The following is a 19,571-nucleotide window of genomic DNA, read 5'->3' on the forward strand; positions in this document are numbered from 1 at the left end:
ATTAGTGTTGATCTTCCCAGTGTTTTTGTGAAAAATTTGTGTTGAGTGAGATAAGTTACTGGCTAATGAATAATAAAGGGACTGAATTGGCGTAATTGTCGAATACAAAAGGACTAAAGCATAATTTTGTCCCTCAACTTTCTTACTCTTGCATTTTTATCCTTCCCTTGATTAGTTACCTAAGACTTCGTTTGGGAGTTGAAGATTGGGGTAAAAAAGAATGGAAAGGAAGAGAAATATAAACTTTAACTTTTATTTAGGAGCTTTTTCGCCATGAAAAGTAAAACAAACTGGGGCTACACCGCTACAGTTTAAAAAAGTTTTCTGCCTAGTCCGTAAAAAAGGACTGAAAGCTGGCAGGAGTTTTTATACAACTTTTTAAATGTTAATTTTATCATTATATGTCTACAACACAATTTTTTATTTACGTATCTATCCCCTATTCTTCACTTTTATTCTTTAAACTCCATACAATTCTAGTTCATTTGTTTTTTTTTTTCCCTAAACAATAACAAACTTGTATTGATCACGATAATCTTTACACTTTGGAGCAAAGGCTGTTCATTTCTATGCACGAAAGTGCATCAATAGCATAGAGGATTAATCCATTCCTCATCATGTAAAATACCTAAAGCACAGTCACTAATTCTATTACTAACATGGTTATCATTCTTAGTCATAAGGCAAAAGGAGCACATGTAAAACAAAGCTCTTAAGCTAAGTATATCCTCAACTAGAGTGTGCATTTTGATATTTGTCACACTACGAGATTGGATCTGCTGGAGTCATTGCTTATTGCAGCTCTGGATTATGATCTTCTTCCACCTCTTCATTGCCAGTTTACTTATGACTAGCTTAATTGCCTCAACTTCATCCAGTTGTTTGATAGTTGTAGCTTCTTTCATGCATTGTCCAAGCTGCCACTATGATATCCCCTTCGATCATAGCAGTCCCACCTATGCCAACCTCATTAGTTTTCGTTCTCCTGTGAGTAGCAATACTCACTTTAATCAACCCTGCATCCTCCACTTCTGTACTCTTGAGTTTGGTTAGCTGCTGTTTCTTCTGTGCTCATCTTCTCCGAATCTTTGTATGCTTGACTGTATTCTATCCACTCCACTTGAGCTTTCTGCACTGTTACCATTGCATGTCTTTGTTTGTTGTTGAATTCCCACTCATTTCTGCACTGTTTTTCCTAGTTCACTTGTTTCAGTCCTTAGTATTTCTAGTTTATTTGTGTCACTCCGTATATGAAATGCCACTATCAACTCCTACCATCCAATCGATGCCTTTTCAGTCCTACAATTTAGTTAGTTGGCCTTGCTCAACTATAGAGTTCTGGGAGAAATTTCACGTTCAATTGCTTCCCCTTACCACGCCAAAATGAGCTGGCTTAGACCTGCTTTAAAATTTTGTTAATCATCACAGTCTAATCAGTTCCTGTTTTGTAAATTCGATAAACTGCAATAAGAAAGGATGGAACTAGTTTGCCAGGTACTAGCTATACATTATGTTTTTTTCAAGAATTTCCCAGATATTCATCAAATCATCTTCTTGCGGAAATTTTTTGGTCAGAAAGCCAGCAAATCAGAAATAAACGGCCAATCCAGCACTAATCAATATTCAGAGTGCCAATTTCTTATGGCACAGGTACAGATATACCAATATGATTGTGCTGGTAGTAAGATTTCCATAATAACCAAAAAGGACTAAGTAAGTACATGATCCAAACAACAAGCATCATTTGGTTTAGGTAGCTTTACACTTGTGAAACTGAAAACGATGAACTGAGCCAATTCCAGTCTGGAGAGTGAACGTCAATGAGCAATACAAAGAGACCTCCTAATTCCTTTCCCACCTAATATGCTTCCAAACCCAACCCACCCCCCCCCCCCCACCACCCAACAAAAAAAAAACCCACCCCACTTCCCACCCCAATGCACGACATCCATCTTATCTTGTTTGGCCATGCTGAGATGCATATAGAACAGTAGAATTTTAAAAACTTCCACCCCCGTGCATGCTAATCAAAGGCCCCTCTAATACCATCCAGGCTCTCTCCTAAAGATACTCTGCCAAAAAAGAAACAAACGTCTGATAAGCAGCAGCAACATTGAAAAGAAACAAAAGATAAAACAGGAAGGATGAAAGAGTGACAGATGATTAGGGATCAAGTGATTATCATAGTTAATTATAGACAAGTAAACAATGTAGAGATGTGTAACTTGAAATAAAAAAGAAATCATTACAGCTGTTGCAGAACACAGAGACATGCAGCTTATATTCTAATTACTGATGATTGTAAAGCCATCTTGATTGAGGGTGCAAACTGGTTTAGTATTTGGGGATATCTTCCTAGTGAATGGGCACAGCTTACTTTAGATTAATATTGGTCCCTCCACCATTATCACTGTCCCAAAAAATGATCGTCTAATCTAAGCCCCTGAATCCCACCCCCTTCAGGCTTCCTGGGCCTTGCCAAATGCCTCCTGAAGTTGCGGTATAGAATTCTCCTGGTATAACCCGGCTAGTCACTGAACTCATTTTGTTACTAAATGAGAATTGTGCCTTTTGACAATGTCCCTAAAGGGTAATGCAATGGAGGACATGGACTTGAGCTGGCCAACACAGTTTTCTTCTGAACTACTCCTCACTGGACCTCACTGATTCACAACAGGCAGCTGGTTTACGGAACCCACCCAGTATTAAGATAAAAATTCTCCAAAATACAAACATCAATTGCCACAGATTTCATCCACCGCCTTCCTCTCGTAATCCAAAACACTGTCAAGATCGTTTTGCTTCTCGAGCAGTAAAGCACTTTCATTTATGTTATCAATAAGCCTGTTGGTTATGTTATCATAACCATTCGACTTTCTGATGAATAAATCGTTTCAGCATGACACCGAGTCTCTTCAAATTTGAGGTTGAGTAACAGTTGAATTCCAATATTTCATGACATGCGGATTTTACTGGAATCAATCTCTACAAACTACTCAATTTTCAATTAATTTCTCCCCGCCTATTATGCATTTCATTCTACCAAGACTTCGGAAGAAGAGGCCCTGACACTAGTTACTGTAGCTGCCAGAATTTTCTCATACTATTATTGCTTCTCTTACCTTACTCTTCCACCCTTGAGTCAACAGGCAATTATTTGGCTTCTCTCACCAAACAGTAAGCTTGTGGAGCTGTAGTGATGCAATTATTTATGTTTCACATCTTTTCCACAAATAGAAAAGGCAACGATTGATTCAATCTGAGTTTTGAAAGTGAAATAAGCATCATAAAATGTCGTAATGGATGCAAAACACATTCAAAGAACCCACAGGCAACATATTCTATCAATCATTCTGGATTAATTATCATCGTAGATGCTAATGCAGTTAAGCAAGGCACATATGGCAAAAGAAACATTAAAACATGATATTCCATATAATTCTCCAGATATACAAGGCATCTGTCTTACTTGTGCATGCAGTACTTGTACTCTTGACTCCTGATGTAATCTTTTTCTCCTTCTTCCAACTAATTCAAGAAAACCAAAAAAAAAAAGAGAAGAAAATTCAGATTAATCATCAGCCACCACAAAAATTGCACAAGCAGACCACAAGTACCATTATTAACATTCATTTTCCTTTTCCTTTTCCAAAAAGCAAAATCAACTAGATGCTACTATCAAAGTTCATACCAGTCCATTTAATCCTGAATCATCTCAAACAATGTAGTATCAAAACAAACTCTTTTTGCAATAAAATCAGTCAAATCATAATTTTTTACATAAAAATCCATACAAAAATTTTCCAGACCGACTTTGATCCTTACCGGATCACTCTCATAGACGAGCTGATAACAGGTTGGTGAGAGGCAATTCAAGGCACAATTCTCCTTTGCTATCTTGGAAGATTTACATTGCTGACCCCATAATCCACTATTCACCAAAAATTGCACCATTCAACAAAAAATTAGACATACCAAAACACCACAAGACTAAGTAAGACACAATGAATTAAAGATAAAACAGAATGATTCCTTTCTTCTTGACTATCACCCCCTTTTATGCCAAATAATGATAATTATACACAAAACCCATCAAAAACCCTAACTTTCCATCTTAAACGCGTATCTAATTGAGTTAGTCTCGAGAAATAGATACAATTTGAAAAAAGAAAAAAAAAACTTTCTTTAAACTGAAAGTACCTTTCAATGTCTGCATAGCACTGGTTTCTTCTCTCTCGAATCTCGGATTCCTCTCAAAAATAAATGAATAAGAGGAACAAGATCATAAAACCTTAAAAATTATGTAAAGATCACACCTGACAGCAAAAAATAAAATAAAAGGATAAACTTACAGAGATTGGCTGACGAGATTTAGCTGCTACATCAATGGAGGAAAGCAGAAAAACAAGAGCCCATATGGTTAAAACTATGTAACTTTTGTGTTGTTCAAGGAAACTCATGTTCTAGCTCTTGTTTTAATTGTTTATGAGGTTGGTTTTTTCACTCTGATTCGAAGGACTGGCTGGGGAAAACTGTGTAGTCTTATGGAAAGTGGTGGTGTTGGAAACTTGAATGCTGAATATTTGCAGTTTTGTGCCCTCAGGATTAGTTTAATTTCTTATTTTCCCCTTTCGTTTAGAAATTGGTGTTTTTGCTGACCCAAAGAAGAAAATATTAGTTTTATGTCCTTTTAAAATATGGAAAGGGGAAAAATTCGTTTTGATGTTTTCAAAGTAGAGTATGCAGTATGCCTTGTAGATTTATAGTTTTTTAACTAAGGAGTAAGGAACATATTTATATTTATCAATTAAAAGTAGTGTTTCTTCTGTTCACATCTATTTCTTACTTACACTAGCATAAAATTTTGATTTGTTACACACTTATTTCAATGTAGCTTAATTTGATTTCTTGCTCAAAATTATACATTCTTTTGATCTGTATTGAAGTTTCTCCAAAAAATTTATTTATCTACCACTAAAAAGTTTTGCTAATTTCAGTAATTTTGAATCCCTAATTAGATTTGCTAATTGCCGTAATTGAGAATGGCATTGAGTTTAAAAGGTATATTATTTTAAGTCATGATTGAAATGAGTCTTTAACTAGAACTTTACAAATTTATACATCATTGATGAAGTCGGGGGCAAAACTCATAAGTAATCTTCGAGGTAATTTTCTTTTTGTAGGAAGATTGATTGGAAATTGAAGTTTTATCTGTGGAACAATATCTTGAACCATGGCGGTGATGGCTTTACGTTTTCTCTCCAAGGTTTTGATATCTACACAATTAATTCCAGAACAGAACTGCTATCAAGTCAAGTCGAGTTCGAATAGAACTCGAGTAGTAGTGCACTACTCAACCTCTACTCAAGTAAAAATGCTTGAGTTTGAGGTTGAGTAGAGGTTGAAGTTGAGCTAGTCGAATTCTTCAAAGTAAAGTTCGAGTTCATTTTACCTTACTCAAGTTCAAGTTCGAATTCAACCAAATTGAGTTTAATTAAGTTCAATCAAGTTTAATCTAGTTTAATTAAGTTTTCAAGTTCGATTTTTTTATTAAATTTCATAATTTTTATATATAAATACGCTACTTCATAAAGTTCGATGAGTACTCGAGTTTTGATTTTTTTCTACTGGAATTCGAATCGATTACCTTATCCTGTAACTCGAACTTGACTTAAACTTAGTCAATGTTGAGTTTGTGTCCAACCTTTCATCAAGTTACTGTATTTCTGAACAAATTCCTGGATAACAAGTCTAAAGATTTTCTTGTTGGTGATATCAATATTGATCATAGTGACGATATTGATGCTAGTGACGATATCGATCATGACCTTGATATGGAGTTGGAGTTGCTAACTATGATGATGCGCTAACTATGGATATGATGCCGAAAATAGACCAATTTTATATCATCCTTCAATTTGAATTAGCAAAATAACCTTGCATAATATGAATTCCAAACATTATGATTTGGATGTGATTGAGTCAAGTTTTTCGAGTTGAATAGTTTGATTAATTTACATTCCTCCTCTGGGACGAACCTCATAACCTTCTTTCACACCTAATTGTCCGTCCAAGACCTTCCATCATATCCCTTCACTCGAAAACCATCACTGTTTGGAAAGAACAAATTTTAGAAAGCAAACTTGGAGGTGGAATACTTCTTTTTGCTAATAATCTCATGATCGTACTTCAATAATAATTACTGCTTTGAAAAGACTTACAATTGTTTTTATAGTGAATTTAAAATGGTGATAGTATTATTTGGTTGATTCTAAGATTGTCTTCAAGACTTGATGCTCGATTTAGTTGCCGTTGTCTAATTCATCTACACCTGAGATAATTGTTACTTGTGATTATCCATTGACTAGAATGAATTAGTTTTCCATTTCCTTCTTTTAGAGTAGTTTAAAGCTCGGGCCGTTATGTGATATAACAAAATTTTGTCATTCATGATGTCAATTTACTCTTATTTCAGGTTGGTCCACGATAAAATTTTTTTTGTCCCTTACCTTGATAAAATTCTCATGGTCTAGTTCTTTAAGTAATCCACAAATTTTAATTAGGAAAAGATTAAGCTACTTTTGTTTCCCTTCCCTACGGTTTATCTCTCATTCAGCTCATGGAATAAGAGTTTTTTTTTTCCTTAAACGTCTTACAATAATGTTCAATTCTTAAAACTAGCTATTTTTCTTTCTTGGCAAAAACTAAATAAGTAGAATTAGTTTTCTACTAGCAAAACTGATTTTTGCGTCAAATGCATCACCATATACAACTCCCTTGATCAATATTCTCATAAAAAAGCTTCCCGCATTATTCTCCCCTTGTTTTCCTTCTTGAAAAATTTCATCATTACATAATTTTCTTGCAACTCAACCCTAGATCTGGAAGACAAATGAAACATTCTTGAACATCAGCTTCTTCCCAACAAAAAAAGAAAAAAGAGAAAAAAAATTTAACCTAAAGACAGAGAAAGAAAATCCCGAAAGAAAATCCCAAAAGAAAATAAAAAGGAATAGAGGATCTACAACATCTATAGAGGGTGACAGGCCCTTGAGCAAAAAATTAAACAAGAATGGAGGAATCAAGGGAAGGAGATTGTAGGGTTCCTTTGATCTCTTCCATATTTTGTGTATGCGTAACGACCGGTGGAGTCCTCCTGGCTATGTATGTTTTCATGCCTTCAGTCTCTGAACCATGGTTTCCAATTGCAGCATTCATTTTGATAGGTTCCCCATGGATTTTTTGGGTTTTTACATATATATATACCTGCATAAAAGCTTGTTGTCGTCATAATGGTCTTAATGATCGAAGATTGTCAAGGAGGAGGAACGCCACGATTTCAAACAACGCAATGGCAAGAAATGAATCCATCAACGATCAGCCTTCTGCTGCTTCTGCTGCTGCTGTGAATTCTCCGCGCGAAGGAAAACATGTGCAATTTGGTGGTGTGGTTGTAATGGATAGCGAAAACAGCAATGGTCACGAAAGCCACCAAGATCCATCGGTTGCCTCTTCTAAAGAATGTGAGATGCCATTACATTTAGGCGTTTCATCTTCATGATAGGAGTTATGGGTAATTCTTCCCTTTTTTTTTTTTGGTCATTTTTGTGGAATATGAGGATAGTTTGTATCGTGATCTCCTATGCATTAATAAGTGGAGATTAATCCTTTACTATCATGGATAGATAATGAGATTATTTGATGGAAATATCAGATGAATTGTTGAGAACAAATTGATAAATCTTGGTCGGCCAATGTGACAACATCTTTATGGTGTATTAGTATTTGGGACGTAAATGGTTGATGCTGATCATTAAAACTTAAGAAGGGAAACGACTACTTTTTCGATCCAGCTCATAGAAGAAAAGAAAAGAAAAAAAAAAAGGAATGTGATCCTGATCTCCCTTAATTTCTTCGATATTTTCTTCTTAGTTTCTCTTCATATTTTTCTTTATAATTTTCACTATTCCCATTGACATTCTACCTTAATTTGCCTTTGGTTGACGAACTCTTAAAATGGTTTTAGTTGTGCAGCTTAAGTCAATTTAAAGATGGGTTTGATGCATAATCTAATTCATTTGGAATTGTTTGTTGTTCTGTGTTCATTGTTGCTGCTCTCCTAGTTGAAATAAAAGCTTTTTTTTTTTGTTTGAAACATTCCTTCAATTCTTCAACTGGCACTTACTGCAGCTTCAATTGAAAATAAACAAGGAAAAGGTTAAATAATCTTTTAGTTTAAGATGTTTAATGATGCAACTCTATGAAGAATTCAACATCATATATAAAAGGCTTAGAAGCACCAGCTTTGATTTGTAAACCGCAACATATAAACTGAAAGCATCCATTATGCATATCTACCGTGGACTTGGATTAAATAAGCATCCAAATATTTTTGAGAGTTTAGCTATAAGGTATTTATCTTTCCTATTTATTTCTCTGTGATTTTGGTCATTAATGAATGGTATGTTAGGAGAATGTACAAACTTATGAATCAGGAATGACTATTTATAGAAGAGGAATGGGACAGGGTTCAGATAAGTTTTGCACCATTTTGTTGGATTGGTGTAATTCTTACTATATTTGATGTAGTTCCCACTAAACTTGAATACAAACAAAATTCACAATAAAACCTAAATTGTTTGGATTTACACTAAATTTTATAAAAACTACAATGAGTGGTTAAAAGTACCTTAAAGGAATTAGTAAACTTCTTTAGTTCTTTAGTTCTTTTTAGCAGAGTTTACTATTAAAGAAGGTCAAAAACTTCAGGGGAGATTTCTTGCTATTGCATTTGGCACCCTTAAACTTTAAAAAATTTTACTTGGTTCCTCTACTTTAAACTTTTTGTAACATTTGAAATTCATTTCAAAATATAATATTAAAAATCTCATTTTTTGAGAGAGGATACAATTTCAATCCAAATTTGTATTTTTCTTGTGCTAATTATCATAACAGACTAAATTTGTCTCTTAATTTTTCTTAATTGATCGATATTGTTCTTTAATGAAACTTTAAAATTCTTTAATAGATAACAAGATCAAAAAATTTCTTTAATATTTTTGTGTCATTGATTTGAACAAGAAATGTTAAATTATTTAAAATTATGAATGACTTATAATACTCTTACAAATAAATTGCAATAATTTACAACTATGAGAATCTATTTTTGTATTAGCTTATAAACAATGCAAACAAATTTATATATAATTTTTTGGTATCTTATATCTTTCATTTTTCAAGCCATCGATTTGGAAAAAATTATAAAATTGAAAAATATGTAAAAGATTTACTATAAAACTTCTTAAATTAACTCAAAACACAGCACATGAGAAAGAAAATATTATCTTTGTAATTTGCAAAAACTTTAATAATCATTCAAATGTTAACGTTTGATATTTGAAAAACACACTACATTTTGTCTAGTTAGAATAAATCTTCATATCTTTTGTTTTTGTTTTTAATTTGTTATTAATATACTCATAATTGTGGTAATAAAAAGTTAGACAACAAAAGGGCGAATTTGGAATGAGAATATATTTACTCTCTCAAAATGAATTTTTTAATATTCTATTTTAAAATGGGTTATAAATGAAACAAAAAACTTAAAGTAAGGGAGGCAAGTAAGATTTTTTAAAGTTTGAAAGTACCAAGTGAAACTGTCAAAAACCTTAGGAGAGGTTTTTGAAATTATCCCATTAAAGAATGTATATTCCATTATCTATGTGAAATTCTCAAATTAGACAAGACAAATTTTATTGGTCATCTGATGGGACAAATTCTTTTAGTCACAGAAGTATGTCAATGCATGATTGTCGTCCTGGTCCCTTCCAATTACCTGCTTATACTTGTATAAAATACTTTGTCGTTAATAATGTATAAGATGTGCATATTATGTCATTTCAATTTCTGCTAATACCATTTAATGTTTATCGGTGATGACGGTCCCCAGATAATACCATAACTAATCTTCCTTTTTTCTCTTTTCCTTTGCTAAAAATAGGAAATCTTCAGTTTTTTGAATTTCTGTCCCAGTCCCTTCTCAACTGTCTAACTTTTTGGCTTTCTTTGTTCAAAAAAATCACACCACCTGACTAATTTTATACCATACTTCTACTTATAGCTGTCAAACAAATTCATTTAATTAAGTTTACCCATACCCGCCCATGAATAGATGAGTATGGGTATCTTAAAATTTTACATATGGATATAAATGAGTTACCCAATAATACCCATTTCCATTTAGAATTGTCTTCCCCAAAACCTCCTCTCTTCTCCCACTCATTTTTTTTCAAATTTTTCATTTTGTCATGATGTTAACTGCTTTTGTTTCATTATTATTATTATTTATTGATTTTATCTTATCATTTTATTTTCTCTTAGTTTGTTAACTTGCTCATTTTTCAGTATTACCAATTTATGACAAGTTTTAGCCTCTTTTCTTACTTTTCCAAAATGAAATTTTAAATTTACACATGAAAAAAAGTTAGAGGTTCAAAATTTTTGGATTAACTTTTTATGTTAACTTTTATAGTACTTAGTTCAAAATTTTATATTCTTATTGTTTAATTATTAAATAGTATGTAATTTTGCGACATAGAGTACAGATGAAAAAAAAATTGATAATTAGGTTTATTGAGCATTATAAATAAATATTTAAAACTAATGATGGGTGCAAATGATGGTATAAATTGATAACTTAGTTTGCAAAAATGAATTTAAATGAATTTACAAAAAGCTAAAATAAATGGGTTATAAATGGGTAATTGTTACCCAATTCATTTTTTGACTTACCCATTTATACCTATCTAATTAAATGGGTATAAATGGGTTGACTCACTTATACCCATTACCCATTTTATCCAACCCAAACCCGTCCAAATCACCCATTTTGACACCTCTACTTCTACTTTATATTGTTACATAGTCTGTCACATTTGAAACACCCAATACACAACATATTATTATCAATAATAATATATTCACCTGGCTTAATACGAACCAAGGTCTAGTTTAATTTGAAATATTATTTCAACATCAAATGGTGTTCCTAAAATTTATGTGAAAAATTAAGATGACAGTTAGAATAGTAGAAGATCTTGATTTTTGTTGGTAATTAACTACTGATGTGCAGCTGCACAATAGGTGGTGGCCAACAATTGCAGAAAAAAATTTACAATTCACAAAGGTTTTGGGACGCGGTTGCAGCACAACATTTTGCTATTGCATGCTTTTTCTTAGTAAACGACATGTTGCCTTAATTCTTCTTTTGTTTCTAATTTTTCAACCTCGTAAATGAGAATACAAGTTCCCAAACTTAGAGCGTGGAAAATGTAATAGCTCACGCACTGGGCATAAGATCCAGAAAACACCACAATTCTATGTCACCAGGGCCAAAAAGTTCTTTGGAATACCAAAGTTTTGACATCAAATCTTAATGAAAGTAGTACCAGCCCGATAGTGTCCATGATGCATTTGGCATTTTCTTCTTCTTTTTTTTTTAGGACATAGCCAATTTTTGCTGTTATGATTCCCAATACATCTTGACCAAAATAGGAAAAAAATAAATAAATAACCACAAAGTATCCCTGTTTCCATCTGATAACGATACAATGAACCATGTGATTTTTGTTCTACTATCTATTAAAACAAAAACCACTCTATTGTCTTACATAACCATTGTCTAAGGACACATATTAAAAAGGCCATAGCTAATTTTGTGTGGCCTGACATTTTCTGTGCGATATGCAACAGCAGGCACCTTTTCTGTTGTCTTCATACGTTGAATGCATATCGTGAATACACTAGAAAGAAGGATCATACACAGCTGCAGCAGGGTCAGAAAATAAGGACAATATGACGTCCAGACGAAAAGAAAAAGGACAAATACCTCAATACCAATAGGCAATACTAGGCAAAAAATCTGTCCAAGTTTCCCAATTAATCCTCTATGGCTTTCTGAAAATGAGCTCACAAGGACAAGGCATGTGAAGGGCAGCAAACAAGTCTAGTTGAGTTAAGTTTTGCCTTAATCAATTTGATTCTTGATTTAATTTTATCAAACTTGAACTCGACGAGTTTTCAATGTAAAGTTTGAACTTGAGTTCAACCTTAGTCAAGTTTGAGCTAGAGCTCAAGTTTAAAAAATAAAAAATAATTATTTTATTTCTAAAAACTAAATAAAATAGTAATTTTTCTTGATAAATAATAAAATATTAGAAATATATATATGTATATATATATAATTGAACCGACATGTGAAACGAGTTGAATATTTTTGAACTTGAGTTTGACTTGATCAGTTCGAATTTAACTCAAGTTTGATGTTGACTGAATTCGAATCTATTTTTAACTCAAACTGCTCATGAGCCGACTCGTATGCAGCCTTACGTGGACCATCATGCCAAACCAAGAAAGAGTGGCAACAAAGGAACCTTAGCTACGTAAACAAAACTAGTCAAACTACATGTGTCTGGCACGTGAGACTTATTATCATGCATGCAAAAAAAAACTAATAATAATAATAAATAAATAAAAAGTTAATGAGAGCTAAAGCTGTGTTTGGTAAAGGGGTTCAACTTTCTATTTGGGAATGGGAAAACGAACCAAAATTTATGAGCTCACAAGAATGTATGCAAGTCTTTCAATCCTCTGTGGTTTTCTGCAAAATGAGCTCATAATGCATGTGGAACATTATGCTGGACCAGGAAGCGGTGAGCGACAACAAAGGTAGCTTAGCTAGGTAAACAAAACTACTCCCGCAAGATGTGTAGGACACGTGGACATATTATCATGCATGCAAACAGAATTGGTAAAGGGATTTCAACTTTCCACCACAAGAATGGGAAATCATACCAAACTTTTTGTTTAATCAATCAGCAATGGAATTGATTCGTGAGAAGTGTTTGGAAAAATTTAAAGTTGCTAGGACCAAAAATTTAAAAAAAATAAATCAAAGTTAATTCCCCTAAGTGTTTGGAAAGAAAAAACCCATTGAAGTACATTTTTCCCACTCTCTCGATCTTTCTTCCAAGATATTGAAAAGTTTTTCAAGAAATCCACGGCCCCGTTTGGCAAGTGAGTTTTTTGGGTGTTTGTCTAAAATTTTACTGTAACTTACTGTAAAAATTTTTAAAAAAATTTTTAAAGTGTGTTTTTTTTGAATAATTTGAAATGTATAGTTTAAAAACTTTGAGAAATTTTTTGATGTTACTGTAACTAAAGTTTTTAAAAAACTTGTAGCAAACAAACTTTGACAAAAAACTTGGCTGTCAAACAAGGCCCACAGTTTTAGCCTCTAATCAGCTAAAGTATCTATTTATCAAACGTGGGTGACCAATAACATTGATTACGTTCCTCCACATGATCATCATTTATAATTAAAACACGTCCTGATCATCATTATATACTGTATTACGTTTCAATTAGTGATGTTTTGCTTTAGGGGTATAGGATCAAGAATGGATATCAAGTTTAATGATATCCATCCGACTTGTTATATGTGGTGAAATATTAAAGGAAATATTAATTTGAAGGAAATAAGATTGTTAAAATATTATCTTTTATCATCCTATGTAACTTAATTTTCAAATCTTCTTCCAAACATTCTATCGAAGGGCTAAAGGAGAAGTTGACTGCACAACGGAACACATTGACCCTGTCCCACACTTTAGAAGAGACAATAAGTACTGCATATTTTGAAAAAAATTACCCTAATCATCTCTTATATATTCCTGATGATAATTTTTTATCCCCCAACATCAAAATGAATGATATTAGTGTCTTACAATTAAAAAATGCTTATGTTTTGACCATAGTCATTTATCCACTCAAATTTTGACCGGAATAAATCATGGACATTTCATGTTATCAATATTTAAAGGACAAATTTAACAGCTCATTTAATGTTGATCCAATTTCTCAACTATTCTTAAACACAAGAAGTGAAATTGGGTCAATTCACTCAATTGTTGATCCAATTTTTCTAAAACACCTTCTTCACCCTCCCTCCCTCCTCTTCTCTCTCTCTCTTTTCTCTCTCTCTCTTCTTTTTTATCCATCCATCACCCTTTCCCCCCTCCTCCTTCCTCTCCCTCTTAAATTTTCACTTCTACTACCTCCCTTATTTTCTCTTTCCTCTTCCCTACCCCTATCTCTTCTGCTTAACTCCCGTTTTCCTTTGCTCCCCTTCCCCCTATTTAGTCTCGCGACTAGATGGGGGATAAATGGGGAGAAGGAGGAGACACGGGGGTTGTGGAGAGCAAGTAGGGGAAGGAAAAAATAGGGAACATGGTGGAGGTGGAAAGAGGGGGAGTGGGTGAGACTAGAGGAATTGGAGGTGAAAAAAGGGTGGCAGGTAAAGAGAAGGAGGGAGAAGAGAAAGAAGATGAGGGAAAGAAGAGGAGGATAGAGGGAGAAGGACAAAGGTAGAAACGAAGAGTGAGAGAGGGTCAAGAACACCAGAACTGTGGTAGCGATTTCTGGTGAAAGTGGGAATAGTAGTGATAGAATAGAGAAATAATGACGTAGTTTCGGGTTTGAGAAATTAGAGTTTGGATGAAGAAAAATGGATAAAATTAGTGAATTAAATGAAATATTGGGCTATTATTAAGTGAATTGACATATTTGCCTTTAAATATTGACAATATGTTATTTTCATGACTTATTTAGACCAAAATTTGATTAAAAATGTGACTACAAATAAAACGAGAACGTTTTTTTATTTGATAAGAACCAAAATCACTCAATTTTTATTTTGAAAGACTAAAATTTATCATCGATCATTGATATGTGAGGAAGGATTTGTGCAAAATTTTCATACATTTTCTAATATTTTTGGCTTTACCAGTTTTTTTAAATCCAAGAAAGAAAGTAATCTTTTAGTAAAGCTGTGGTCCGGTATTCTTCCTTTTACAGTTTTTGTTTGCTTGAATATTCCTTTATGGAGTGGTTGAATCATTGATGCTTGCCTTTTACTCCCTCAAGTCATCATAACCGACTTAAACATCTATGCATATAATAAAATGGAAAAAAAGATTAATAAAAGAAAAGGCACAACCACCCAGCTTTGCTCCGGCACCACATATATATACATATATTCCATGAAAAGTGAGAAAAGCTACTTATTTGCTCATTCTCAAAAGGCTCAATATCCCAAACCCAAAAAATCACAGCCATGAATGCACCCACGGGAATGTGCAAAAGGCAAGACAGATCTAAAACTGATGACAACCATCAAACACACGATGAAGATCAGATGGTGCTGATTCCAGGCCTACCAAACCACCTTGCACATCTTTGCCTCTCAGCCCTTTGCCCTTCCCTCCTCAATTCAGTTTGCCAATCTTGGCGCCGGTTCATATATTCCCCAAACTTCCCTCCATTCTTCTCCCTCTATGCCCTTCTTTCCTCAACTTCACCAACCTCGAACTCGGTTGAATTCTTCTGCTTCGACCCCATTTCATTAGCATGGGAATCTCTCCCCAGCCCACTGTCCAATCCACCCCTGAAGCTCCTCCGCCGCCATTCATCTTTCATATCAAGAATCCTCCCAATTCAGTCCCTAACTGTTTCTGGTCGGTTAGTTCTCATTGCCGCGACTAATGACAAGTTCCTTCCTGCCTTCCATCGTCCGTTAGGCTTCGACCCTCTATCGAACAAGTGGTTTTTCGGCCCTCCACTTCTCACCCCGCGTAGATGGTGCATCACTGGCTCAGCTGATGGAGCAATCTACGTCGTAAGCGGCGTCGGATCGAACTACAGAGGGGATGTAGCAAGGTCTGTGGAGAAATGGGATATGAAGAAAAAGGAAACTGAATGGAATTGGGAACAAATGGCAGCACTGAAAGATGGGAGATACAGTAGAGAAGCTGTTGAAGCTGTCGGATACAATGGGAAGCTATGCATTGTTAACGTTAAAGGGAATGCTATTAAAGAAGCTGCTGTTTACAATATCATGACGAATCAGTGGGAGGTGATGCCTGAGGGGATGCGTGGAGGATGGAATGGACCAACCGCGACGGACGATGGAGGAGTAATGTATGTGGTGGACGAGACAACGGGGGTTTTAAGCAGGTATACATCTGAGAATGATCATTGGGAGGAGTTGATTGAATCGGAGCTTTTGAAAGGTGCTGATCAAATAGCTGCTGGAAGAGGAAGAGTTTGCGCAGTTTGCGCTGATGGTGCACGTATTGCTGTGGTGGATGTGGTGGATAAACCAGCAAGAATTTGGATAGTGAATCCCCCACCTAAGACGGAAGCTGTTGCTGTTCATATATTGCCAAGGATGATCCGACAAGATTATGATTAGACTAATGTTGAAAACCTGTGCATTGATTAATCTGATTAGTTATTATGGAAGAAGATATATATGACCAATAAAAAAAAAATAGAGTGTTTCGAGCTCATAATGTTTATCTAGTGCCCTTAACTGGTTGTAAAGTTTGTACCTCATGATCTTTCCCCTGCAGAATTAGTGTGTTGTATTCTGGGGAATTTTATAATGTATTACGTTAAATTTTACATAAATATGTATGTCATTTGTTTATTAATATTTCTTCAATCTTGTGGTTTAGAAGGAACATCCAAATTAATCTGATGGACTAATTAACTTGAAGAGTAGTAATGCCCTCGCCATGGTGTTGGAGGTAATTATAGTAGTGTATTCTGCTGTCTGAAATCCTGTACTAGAACTGTATGAAGAGCTTCAGGGAAAAATTTGTTTTCGGTTATCCTCATGACAAAAAGTTAGAAGAGTCATGACTCAGATATTTTGTAATATCCTTCCATTTTTTTTTGGAAGGCTTTTCTTTTAAATCAGGGAAATTTACCTTGGTTTTTAATCATCTTCATTGCCTACAGCAAAAGAAAAAAAAAACCCTTTTTTTTTTGAGGTAAGAAAATCATCATCCTTCTTCAAAAATATATGAATGCCTAATATGTTTGGAAAGATGAACTTGACCATCTTTTATGGACCCTTGCATCGGAAGGAATATCTCTCTTTTGGACATGTATGCGTATCTTCAAACAGTATCATGTTCCTCAATAGACATTCATTAGGTATATGGCATGATCATCATACTTCTGTTTCATGAGCAAGTGGCTAAATGGGGCAAAAGGTTTATGAAATAATTGATCAATTCAAGAAACATTTTCAGTGAAGTAATCTTAGCTTGATTATGTGAACATCTCTACAATAATAATAAAACCTCCGTAAATGTTAACTTTATCTGTTTTCAAATTTACCCTTATCTCTATTATTAATTAGTCGTTATCTCTATTATCAATTGACACAAATCTTACTCAACCAAAATCACCTCCTTTCAATTCTCACCTTCTCCCTTACTAACGATTTTTTTTACTTCCAATTATACATATATCTGCATAATACACTTTTTATTACATATTACATAAAATAGTTATATCCACGTAGGGCTGTCAACGGGCCGGGTCCGGGCCGGAATTCATTATTCCGGACCCGGACCCGAATTACTATGCCGGATCCGGATCCGACCCGTTTACCCGACGGATCTTTTATTCTATGTTCCGGATCCGGATCCGGCCGGATCCGGGTCTACCCGAACAAATTTACCAAAATTTATAATTTCTAATAAAAATGAGAAAAAAATATATTTGTAAACTAATTTCTAACTAATGCAAAGAAAAAACCAAATAAGAAAAGAAATCAAATTAACTTTATTAAAATACATCACCCTAATCAAATTATATTGATAAATATATATTTTTTAAATTATTAATTCATTTATATCCGGATCCGGGTCTAATACGGGTCGGAATACTATATTCCGTATCCGACCCGTTTTTTTGTTTGACAAAACGGATCCGGATCCGGATCCGGGAAACGGAATTAAATCCCTACCCATACCCGCAATAATTTCACGGATCCGGGTCTAGACCCGACCCGTTGACAGGCCTATATCCACGTACACTATTTTTGTGATTCTTTCAATTAAAAATATTTTTTTACAAGTTACACACATCAAATATGCTTCGATAGCTAGTTATGATAAATCCAGCCTGATAGTTAGCTCAAGCAAGCAACTTTCTTTGCGTCCCTGCCCACCTTTAAGCTGGATTAATGCCGAGTATCAACCCATCTCTTTCTGAAATCCTAACATATTGTCTTCACAAATATGGTAATGTAACGTTCTAAAATCGAAACAAAAGGAGCAAACTGCTCATACGAAGTTGCCCTCCATTATCTGATCAACTAACCCACGTAAAATTATGTAAGAAATTTGTCCTGCAAGAAACACGAAAGAAAAGACCAACAAATCTTGAAACTTCTTGAAGAATAACAAAAGTCAATTTGATGCTTGGACTGACTTTTGTTGATCTTCCAAAACGTAGATAACACGTTAGACCGCATGAAAGCAATTGTAAAGATGCCAAGATGAAAACTTTTTTTGTTGGAATGCGACAAGAAGTGGTTAATAAAAAGCCAAGTTCAAAAGCCTTAAATCTGAACCTCTCCAACTCTAACTTTTGACTCTTTTTCGCAATCCACTATTTATTTATTCCCCCTCCTTCCTACTCCTACGTTCCTTCTCATATCAAAATTCATACTATAAATTGTCGGACCAAATCTTAGTTGATTTGAGACCCAAATAATTTATAAACAAACAATTTTGATATAAGTACTTTTAAATTATCAAAAATTCGACTCATGAAATCACAAAAAATTAGCTATCAAACATCTTTAAAATACTTTTAGTACTTAAAAGCGCTTTTTTTTTTTTTTTTTTTGTAAATGCATAGCAATGCTAACCGGGTCTTTAGAACCTCTTTGTCATTCTCAGTAGGCGTCATTTTGAGATGGAATAAGTAGAATTGAGAAAAAGAAACTAAATATTTTTTTCTATAAGGCTTTTTTTAAAGATTAAAAGAAATCATGTTAGCCAAAAGCAAAAAAACTAGAGTTGTACTTCAATCTTTATATGACGGTACTTTTTGCTTCATTTTTAGTGGGTTTGCAACTATGTCCATCATCAAAAGTTCTTTTTATTTAACCTACTTAGAATTCTATTTTTTTTTTAATTTCTAGATAATACCTCCATATTTAAACATTTTTATTGGACAATTTGGTAGTAATTTGAGTTCATTTATTTCTCAAATTATAGAAGATGTTCATTCTAACTTCTCAAACTATCTAGTAGTTTCCTTCTACAGCAACGCCAAAAGAAAACAACCCTTTTTAAGTTCTCTTTTATGGCACTATATTTAGAAAATGCTTACATTGATATCTTGTTTTCATCACAAGTGATATACATCATACCTTATTCGACAGATTGCTGGCTTATGCAGTTTTAGAAGTCACCACATACGAAATTTATAGCAAACTGCGTACCAAAAAGTATTGAAGTTAGAATCCAAAAAAAAAAAATTTTTTAAATTTTTGTTTGGGTGCACATCACAAGGACTCAATAAAATTATGTTTTATATGGTTCTGTTCAGTCGTTGTATATATTTAAATTTTTTGTGTATAAATACACCGTAATATTATATTAAATATTTTATTTATATCTATCTCAAATATAATAATAAAATATAGG

The 19,571-nt window shown here is 33.9% G+C and overlaps 3 protein-coding genes across 4 annotated transcripts; 2 read left to right on the forward strand and 1 right to left on the reverse strand.

Annotated features, from left to right (window-relative positions):
* Positions 1 to 1,670: 1,670 nt before the first annotated feature.
* On the reverse strand, positions 1,671 to 4,570 carry LOC113732112 (uncharacterized). 2 transcript variants are annotated; one of them, XM_027257744.2, is made up of 5 exons: positions 4,353 to 4,562; positions 4,201 to 4,250; positions 3,826 to 3,931; positions 3,470 to 3,528; positions 1,671 to 2,072 (listed from the first exon to the last, which is right to left on the reverse strand). In XM_027257744.2, exons 1-5 carry the CDS (start codon positions 4,458 to 4,460, stop codon positions 2,024 to 2,026), a joined length of 372 nt encoding a protein of 123 aa, XP_027113545.1. In that variant the 5' UTR covers positions 4,461 to 4,562; the 3' UTR covers positions 1,671 to 2,023. The 2 variants fall into 2 exon arrangements, with proteins under 2 accessions (XP_027113545.1, XP_027113546.1); XM_027257745.2 differs by having other exon boundaries at positions 1,972 to 2,072; positions 4,201 to 4,241; positions 4,353 to 4,570.
* A 2,502-nt stretch (positions 4,571 to 7,072) lies between these two features.
* On the forward strand, positions 7,073 to 7,561 carry LOC113728806 (uncharacterized). Its single transcript, XM_027253168.1, has one exon. It carries the CDS (start codon positions 7,073 to 7,075, stop codon positions 7,559 to 7,561), a length of 489 nt encoding a protein of 162 aa, XP_027108969.1.
* A 7,538-nt stretch (positions 7,562 to 15,099) lies between these two features.
* Positions 15,100 to 16,561, forward strand: LOC113728465 (F-box/kelch-repeat protein SKIP25-like). The gene has a single exon (XM_027252870.2). The coding sequence runs from the start codon at positions 15,173 to 15,175 to the stop codon at positions 16,307 to 16,309; it is 1,137 nt and encodes a 378-aa protein (XP_027108671.1). The 5' UTR covers positions 15,100 to 15,172; the 3' UTR covers positions 16,310 to 16,561.
* Positions 16,562 to 19,571: the final 3,010 nt, after the last annotated feature.

The sequence above is a fragment of the Coffea arabica genome, chromosome 2e (assembly GCF_036785885.1).
Source record: "Coffea arabica cultivar ET-39 chromosome 2e, Coffea Arabica ET-39 HiFi, whole genome shotgun sequence".
NCBI lineage: Eukaryota > Viridiplantae > Streptophyta > Magnoliopsida > Gentianales > Rubiaceae > Coffea > Coffea arabica.

Bases quoted from the DNA above. Each gene is read 5' to 3' on its own strand.
- LOC113732112 (XM_027257744.2), bottom strand. From the start codon at position 4,460: ATGAGTTTCCTTGAACAACACAAAAGTTACATAGTTTTAACCATATGG. The intron at 4,251-4,352 runs GTAAGTTTATCC...TATTTTTGAGAG, and splicing joins AATCTCGTCAGCCAATCTCT to GAATCCGAGATTCGAGAGAG. The intron at 3,932-4,200 runs GTACTTTCAGTT...TTTGGTGAATAG, and splicing joins TGCTATGCAGACATTGAAAG to TGGATTATGGGGTCAGCAAT.
- LOC113728806 (XM_027253168.1), top strand. From the start codon at position 7,073: ATGGAGGAATCAAGGGAAGGAGATTGTAGGGTTCCTTTGATCTCTTCC.
- LOC113728465 (XM_027252870.2), top strand. From the start codon at position 15,173: ATGAATGCACCCACGGGAATGTGCAAAAGGCAAGACAGATCTAAAACT.